Source organism: Abramis brama (assembly GCF_963993115.1).
Source record: "Abramis brama genome assembly, chromosome: 2".
In the NCBI taxonomy this organism is placed as follows: Eukaryota; Metazoa; Chordata; class Actinopteri; order Cypriniformes; family Leuciscidae; genus Abramis; species Abramis brama.
This window is the reverse complement of record NC_139964.1, coordinates 64,280,652-64,289,390: the sequence shown is the minus strand read 5'-3', so window position 1 is coordinate 64,289,390 and position 8,739 is coordinate 64,280,652. Positions and strand designations below refer to the sequence as shown.

General features: G+C 37.2%; 1 protein-coding gene across 1 annotated transcript; it reads right to left on the bottom strand.

The window, feature by feature from the left end:
* Positions 1-4,396: 4,396 nt before the first annotated feature.
* Positions 4,397-8,067, bottom strand: LOC311070841 (uncharacterized protein). The gene is made up of 5 exons (XM_084094926.1): positions 7,618-8,067; positions 7,470-7,539; positions 6,851-7,025; positions 6,561-6,723; positions 4,397-4,806 (listed from the first exon to the last, which is right to left on the bottom strand). Exons 1-4 carry the CDS (start codon positions 7,690-7,692, stop codon positions 6,561-6,563), a joined length of 483 nt encoding a protein of 160 aa, XP_083951052.1. The 5' UTR covers positions 7,693-8,067; the 3' UTR covers positions 4,397-4,806.
* Between the last annotated feature and the right edge of the window lie 672 nt (positions 8,068-8,739).

Sequence of the window (8,739 nt, the reverse complement as noted above, 5' to 3'; positions counted from 1 at the left end):
TAAGGGCCACTTCATCATTCATATTCTCTGTCTGTTTCCCTTGTCTCTGTAACCCTTCAAGAGCTAGATCTGCTGCCTTGTTCAGTCTAATCCAGTAGTCGACTGGGTTTTCCTTGTGTTTAGGTAGAGTAGCATAAAAGTCTGCGAGTGGGAGACACGAGGGAGCCTCACTGAAATAGTGAAGAAGCACATTGTATATCAGTTGAGGTTTACGTTTAACATCAAGTGCAGGATCACTACGCAGGGCAATCTTTACAACATCTCTGGCCTTGCCCATTAAATGGCTCATAATTTCTTCTGCTTGGTCATGCACAGGAATCTCTTGTTTTCTGAGATGAGTTTTAGTCATGTCAATCCAGTCCTGGACTGAGTTTTTGTCAGTGTCGTCACCTCTGAAAGACTGAAGTCCTTTATCAGATTTAAGATGGACTGTCACATGTGGGAGGTCATGTCTATTAACGTCACAGTGTGTGTTCTGATCGGGAGAAGTAGTCTGATGGTCACCAGTCATATTTACAACACCAGCTGACATCAGCTTTGTAACAATGGATTCACCTATTTGAGCACCTAGCTGCCCTACCATATCTGTGAGATGGCGAATGACATCAGCATCACTGCCAGGTGTGGAAGTGTGGGGACCATCCCTAAGATACCCACTAACAGGAGTACATCCCGGGCTCTGACCTAACCCTGTATCTGTATAATCAACATTTATACACTTGGAATGTCCCACATCCCTACTGTTAGTAGTATCATAGAGCCAAGCACCCCTACCTTTTGGCAAATTGGGACTAGCAAACGTATCCATTGTTATTGTAGCATCTGCTTTCAATTCATCAAATGTACTTGCGTTGTGTGTATTCATAAAGAAACAGAGAGGAGTAAAAGCAAATTAATCTGAAGAACAAAAATTATGTATACAACATTAATAAAAGTCACCAATAAACTGAGTTGCAGTAGGCCTACTACACCCTAACCCACAGTTTTTTTTTTTTTTTCTTTAGTCCGTTTTGCTTTGTCGTTTTAACCTGACCACACAGTAATCTTGATTGCAGAACAGGGCGACAGCATCCACGGCGATGAGCATCAAGCTGATCTGTAGATCCGACAGGTCACGGCACCAGTGTAACGGCCTCGGTTAGGGTATGTGAAGGATGACTCACGAGATGACTTCTTTTTCACAATTTATTGGCTCCTGTAGAACACAATGCACATTAATTGCTTTTTGGACTCCTCTTAGTGCACTTCTGCTTCCCTCAGCAGTGCAAAACGAGACTGAGGGAGACGGAGCACTACGGAAGCTTAGGAGGTACAAAAGGGATAGTGTGCAGGTAGGGTCATTTCCACAGGAAACATTCGCAAAAATAAAGATAAATAAAAATAACTCACAGATAATTCAATAAAATCATTAAATGATAAATAAAATTCACAGATGCTAATTTTGAAAATAAGAATTAAAGTGCATTTTTAACTCCGTTACATCTCTTTAAATGATAATGAGCAACTGCTCACCCCACCCATCTCTTCCATGGGGCGTGTCGACAAAAGAAAGTGCTGTATACAAATGGCTGAGGGCGGACACATACTAATACGGGACAGTCCGTCAGTGGTCATGGGCGCAGCATGAGCAATATGACATCATATTGCTCAGAAAATCCAAACGGCTTGAATATTGAGAGTGTTTAGGCTTTTTGAGGAGTAAAAAAAAGGAGTGAATGGATATTTTTTTTATTGTATGGTGGTTGTGTCCACACACTGCAAAGACACATTTATATGCAAACACCATATAAAAGTGAATTTTGCATCCGATGACCCCTTTAAAGCATGTTAAAAACACCACATAGACACCACAGGGGGACTTTAAACATTTTAAATGTTGCCATTAGCAAATATCTGAAAAAAGTGTTCTTTCTTTCTTTCTTTCTTTGTATATAGCACAAATAAACACAAGAATTGGCCACTTGAGAAAGATAAACTATAAAGAGCAAAATAAAACATAATTTAGATGCAAGAAGATACAACTTTAACTTAGATTTAAATTCATGTACAGAGGACAGGGATCTCAAAGATAATGGGAGGCTTCAGATTTAAAAATTCAAATAAGCAAGAGGGCGCAAAACCATTTAGGGATTAAAGACAAGCAATAGTACTTAATAGTATTTGACACACTGGCAACCAGTGAAGTGACATTACAAGACAAAATTACAACAACAATACCATATAAACAATATTAAAATAACACTGCTGTGAATAAATAAAAACAGACACAAATGAGACTTATTGACATCAGATCATATGAACTTTGGAGAATGTCATGAGAAATATTTGAGTTCATATTAAGATTTCAGACATTATATTGCAAACATTGGTATCCATCGGAGACTCCATTTTATCTCCAGTTCCTCGAATTGCTTTCTAAGGGATACAATTGTGGTATAAAAGAGATCTCATTCATTTGTGATTTTCTTTTGTTTCCTACAGGATAGATGCAGGTTTATCAGACTAAATTAGCACACTAGTAATGCTAATGACATGTTTGAGCAAACTGTCACGTCTGTCAGCTTAGTGAAGTGTTTTTGAGCACCACCTACAATACAGATATCACTATGAAGAGCATCACTCCAGAATCATCCTGATGCGAGCGCAGGCAATAAGTGAACAATAACCGTGAAAGTCACAAAAGAGAATCAAAATAATTATAATTGATCAGTGCTCCGTGTTGCCGAAAGCCAAACAATAACGGCTCTTTCTCTCGCTGATTTCCATCAATGTGAGCTTTATTGCCACAATCAAGAGGCTCGAACACGTCTGTGAGCATTTCATTTTACACTGCTTACTTTGTCAGCAAAAAATAAACTGGTTTCTGCTGTGAGTGACGAACAGAAACTATTGCATCCACCCGGAGACAGTGACTGTTTCAGAGAGTGTGTTCATGTTATTGATCTGGAGATAACAGAACAGCTTCTGAACGGTTGAACAGAATGAAAACATGTCACCAAACAAGTATGATCATTATTTTCAGCTTCATACTGCTATGATGGAATACTGCAGGAACATGGGGAAACATAATGTAATGTTTAACTGTCTCAAAAATTACCAGAATAACTGGTAACTGATAATGTTTTGGTATCAGCTTATTGCAACCGCTGACAGAATGGGCTTTCAATAAAACTTGGCTGCCTATGCAACAGAAAGGTGAAAAGGAACAACACTAGAGAGAAAAAAAGGCTGTTGTCTTACCTTTTGCCAAAAAGGTAGGAAAACGTCAACACCCACAATGCACCGGGCATGCCACTCCCACCAGTCTGCTTTGGATAATCTTACCAGTCAAATATCGCCTTGCTTTAGTAGGAAATACTGCTAAGTAAACGTTTAGTCATACGGGTGTCGACTTTTATAAGAATTCTTAGAGTAAACAGTTAGCGGGAGTGAGTTACTTCCGGTTTCCGGTGAAGAATCCAGCACATTATAGGCAGTGGATAAAGGCTGCAAATAATCATAAATGACAACGAACACAGTGTTTTAGTCCAAACAGAGGGGAGAAAACTGAAAGAAATGTCATCACATGCAGCTAAAAAAACGGTTGCATAGTGTTTCATGTTTACCTTAATGCGGTTTAAAGAGTAGACAAAGTATGATATAATTTTCATTCTTACAATAACTGTTCTGTTAATAACCCTGTGTCGATTTGACTGTCCGTGGGCGGGGATACAACAATGTGGAAGCATAATAAGTATAAGGGATGTGTCCGAAATCGCCACCTATACGCTTAAATAGTGGGGGAACAGACGATTGCAGTGGTGTCCGAAACCATAGTGGACATTATGGAGTGCACTCATTTAATCCCACAATGCACCGCAATAACGAGTGTACAACCGATGTACGCTCAATAGCTAGAGAATACCCATAATGCACTGTGAGAGTCACGCGCCGGATGAATTCCCACATCTGACCAGAAGATGGCGTTCGCAGCTGAATTATCCATTCATCCATTTACCAAACTGCAGGTCCAGTGTGGCTACTGCGTGATATCATACAGGTATAACTTCCTTTTTAATTGATTATTAAATTGTTTAATTAAGGTTAACACATTCTACACTGTAAAAAATTGTACATGTAAATTAACGGTAAAATACTGGCAGCAGGGTTTCCAGCTGTGTACCGTAATTTTACATTTTCATTACCGTAATCTAAATTACAGCTTTTCTATAATTTAACAGTAAAATACTGGCAGCAGGGTTTCCAGCTTTGTACCGTAATCCTGCAGTTTCATTACTGTATTCTAAGATACTTTATTAACTTTAATATCTATACTTGTACAAATAAGCTGGTATTGTAATATTTCATTTAGAAGATTTTCCCAAGAAAAAAAAAACAGCTCAAGAGGGTATTTCTTATAGCACACAATTTATTGACAGTTTAGTGACAAATAATCTGAATGCTTAGAAAAAAACAAAACAAATCATAACAACTGAACCACGTCCAATAGAATAAGCAGTCTTTTTGTGTTTTAAAAGCAGCCTTTAAGAAATAGTAAACGGTGCAAATTTATTTTAGTTTAATAAAAGTCAAAACCTGTATTTGGTACAGGAACAGGCCAAGAATGTGCTTGGGGTGCCCATTCCCCTAAAAACAGCCTTTAAGAAATAGTAAATGGTGTGAACATTTTTAAACTTGAATTTAGTTTAATAACAGTCAGTCAATCGAAGTCAAAACCTGGCAAATATTTGAAACAGGAACAGGCCAGGGAGAGGCCAGGGAGAGGCCAGGAATATGCCGTAATCTTCAAACTGATGCAGGTGTAGTCTGAAAGATAAAAAAAAAAAATGGGGGGAAAAAAACTTCAAATAAATTTGTATGTTGTTTGCTTGAAAATAAAGTGTCAGAAGAACATGTCAAAAAGCAACATAATGCTACACTACAAAAATAATGACTAAGAAGAATTTAGATTAACTTAGAGAGAGTAAATGGGGAGACAGTTTGAGCTTGAAGAAGAGGCGACTGGCTTTTTTTTATTAGCAGCAGCATGGTACAATGATGCCCGTCACAAAAAAAGGGCTTTACTTAACTCTGGGTTATTGTTCTTTCTAAACCCTATTTTTACTCAGGTAAACTTAAGAATCCGCAATATCATAGCCTTTGGGTCATGAGCAGCATTCAAAAATCAATGGCAATGACAAATATGCAAATAAACCCTGGGTATATTATGAGCAATGCTAAACATTAATCAATATAACATAGGATGCTGTTTATCTGGGGTTTAGAAAAGGCCCAGGGTTAAATGGCTAGTTTACCCAAATAATGGAAACTGTCATTAATTACTCATCCTCATGACTTTCCAAACTCGTAACACTTTTGTTTATCTTAGGAAAACAAATGAATATCTTTTAATGAAATCTGAGAACTTTCTGTCACTCCACGGACAGCCTTCACAGCACTTTCAAGCATCAGAAAGGTAGTAAAGGCATCATTAAAATACTCCATGTGACTCCAGGGTTTAACCTCAATTTTCTGAAGCGAAAAAGCCCACACAAAGTATGTTTAACACGCATGCATCATGGCGCAAGTGTTAATTTTTTTTCCCCTGCACACAAAAAGCACTTGCGTTTCTTCATCAAACTGAAGTTAAACCGCTGGAGTCTCCTGGATTACTTTAAAGACCTTAACCCCCGGTTTCACAGACAAGCCTTAAGTTATTCCCAGACTAAAATGCATGTTTGAGCTGTTTTAACTGAAAGAAACTTGCACTGAAATTTCTTAAAATATGTCAGAGCCATTGTTTTGTCTCAAGATGCACACCAGTAAGGGTGTCACGATTCTCCAAATCCTCGATTCGATTACATTTTCGATTCTAAAGTCACGGTTCGATTCGATTCTTGATTTAAATTTTTTTTTAAAGCACAAGCTATGCCATTTTTAGACTTTTAAGCAATATAATAATATCTGACCTTTGTTTGCAATGTACCACACACTACATTGTCAAATTTAACATGTTTATTAACAACATAATGTAACAATATATCTTCAGTCAATTGGAAACTTAAACAAAATAACCTGCCATCTAATTTCTCTATTGTAACATGATGACATTCAAGTTCACAAAAAAAAAAACAAGTTCACTTTTTTTTGCAGTTTCAAGTTCTGGTTAAAGAGGAATATGAAAAGAGAGAAAATTCGTGACACCCTTACACACCAGTAAATGTTTTTTATCTAAGGCATGTTTATAAAAGCTACTTAAATACCCTGATTGAACTAAGGCCTAATCCTGACTTAATCTAAGCCCTGTCTGTGAAACCGGCCCTAAAAGTAGTAGTTTTGTAGGCTGTGTAGACAGAAAGATTTCATTAAAAAGATCTTCATTTGAGTTCTGAAGATGAACAAGTCTTACAGGTTTGGAAAGACACACACTTTAGTAATACATTGTAAAGCACATCTGAAATTAAAATGAAAAGAGCTTTTAGTAGTGTATTGTAAACTGTTCTACAAAAAAGCTGGTATACTGTAATAACTTTAATGGGAAGCAGGTACATAAATTAGTGTGTATGTGCAAATTTACTTACCTAGATGAAATCCCACTCGAAATCCGCAAGATTTCTCAGTAGAGAGGCAACCTTTGGATTAACTGTGGAAGACTTTTTATTCACCACCTTGCCCGTCTTCTTGGAGACCACCTTGCCTCTGCAGGTCTTTGAGCCTCTTTCTGGGTTTATTCCGACGAAGCGTCTAAAGACAGTTATATAACAAATTACCATTGAATGCAAGAATGATGCATCAAAATTCTTATGAAGATGATTCTGAAAGGTAAAAAAACCCACCAAAAAACAAAGCAATAAGGACTTAAGTGTCATACCTTTGAAGAAACTCCAATGTGCAACAAGCCTCCTCTTGATACTGCAGGTTGAAGACGTAGTACACGGCAAACAGTGTTGAAAGTGCAGTCAAAAATGATGACTGGACACACTCACAAATAACACGGCCTTCTAGGCTTATCATCCATCGGACAGCATTTGTCTGCTCTCCCATACCTAAAATAAAAACAGCAAAAACAAACAAACAAAATAAATAAACCAACCATAAATATATAACAACAATAACGAAAACATTGGTGCAACTCATTTAAATATCTGCCTTTGAGAAGACTTCATTGTAAATGGATATGGATAGTTCACCCAAAAATGTTATTCTGTCTTAATTTACTGCTGAACACAAACGAATATATTTGGAAGCATGTTTGTAACCCAACAGTTGTGAGGCACCATTGCTTTCCATAGTAGGAAAAAAATACAACAGTGTGGAGTATTCAAGAGCAAATAAATTTATACAGGTTTGGAACAACATGTGGTTAAGTAAACGATGACAATTTTCATTTTTGGGTGAACTATTCTTTAACAACTGTATACAATAGAAATGTTTTATTTTATTTTATTGTATCTTCCCCATTTGTCAATGTTTCTTCTTAACATACTAACCCAGTAAAATAAGACGAGGACTTCCAGGTAGAATAAGTTTCTTCTCAACATCAGCTGCAGATGCAGCAACCTGAAGAGGACACAATACACAAATCAGAATACATATCATCACTTAATAAATTAAAAAAGAAGAAAACTAAATACTCACATCTGCATGCAACACCAGTCCATCTTCATGTTCCTGAAAATGGGACATTAGAAGCTTGATATGCAGGTGTGCCATCTCTGTGTTTTCAGGCTGGGAGTGGGACAGGACATCCTTCACCTTTTAATTCTTTGATTTGCTCTTGAAGTACTCAACGATGAAAGAACACAAATATGCAAAGCTGCAAGCACGCGCGAGCTCGGAGACGGAGACGGACACACACACAGACACACACGCGCGTTTAACTTTGAGGAACAATAAATGTAGACATCCACTGTCTTAAAGCACGAAATTAATAAGATTAACAGTGAACACAATTATTTTAGATTCACCCGTGGTCTGGTACCTGTAAATGAGTTTCAACATGAAAGCTGTGCTTCCACCGAGAAAGACGTGTGTCAGTCACTCTTGCCAACTGCCAAAGTGCTTCGTTCGCGGTTCATTCCCTCCCCCACAGATCACGTGCTAATTAATGGTAAGAAACTGTAATTTTAGAAAACGGGTCAGTACTGTAAATTTCTGCTGTAAATTTACAGCATTTTTTTACAGTGTAGTTTCCATGACAGAGTTCAAGATCATCACTACTGGAGCTCCCAGATTGCTATGTTTTAAATGATTATTAAACCACAAGCACAAAATAATGCAAAAGTGGCGCACGCAGTGTCCAAATTCACCCACTCGTTGTCATTCACTCTTTGTGGGACTAATTTGACTAATGACTAATTTAGGGATAGGGTATAGGGCTCAATTTTGGACACAGCCATGACAATTTATTGGTCAACATAACACGGAGAATGAGTAAAATTGTTAATTTATACTAGCAACATTGTAACAATACAAAACAGATTGAAACAATGTCTAGTTACACTTTAAAATAATAGTTCACCCAAAACTGAAGATGCAACTGCATTGGAGACTAAAGCTTTCAACCCTCAAAAAGCATCATAAAAGTCAAAGCATTACACTTCAAAAGACATGAATGATAGCGTTTAAGAAAGCAAATGTACTTTGCAAGAGAGACTTAAAATCTAAACATTAATACAGTATTAATACAGTTTGTGTATATTTAAGTGTTGCATTAACGAGTCTATCAGATCGTTTACATCAAAGGAACCTAATTAGTTC

Bases quoted from the DNA above. Each gene is read 5' to 3' on its own strand.
- LOC311070841 (XM_084094926.1), bottom strand. From the start codon at position 7,692: ATGGCACACCTGCATATCAAGCTTCTAATGTCCCATTTTCAGGAACAT. The intron at 7,540-7,617 runs GTGAGTATTTAG...TGTCCTCTTCAG, and splicing joins GACTGGTGTTGCATGCAGAT to GTTGCTGCATCTGCAGCTGA. The intron at 7,026-7,469 runs GTTAGTATGTTA...TTTTTATTTTAG, and splicing joins TCCTCGTCTTATTTTACTGG to GTATGGGAGAGCAGACAAAT.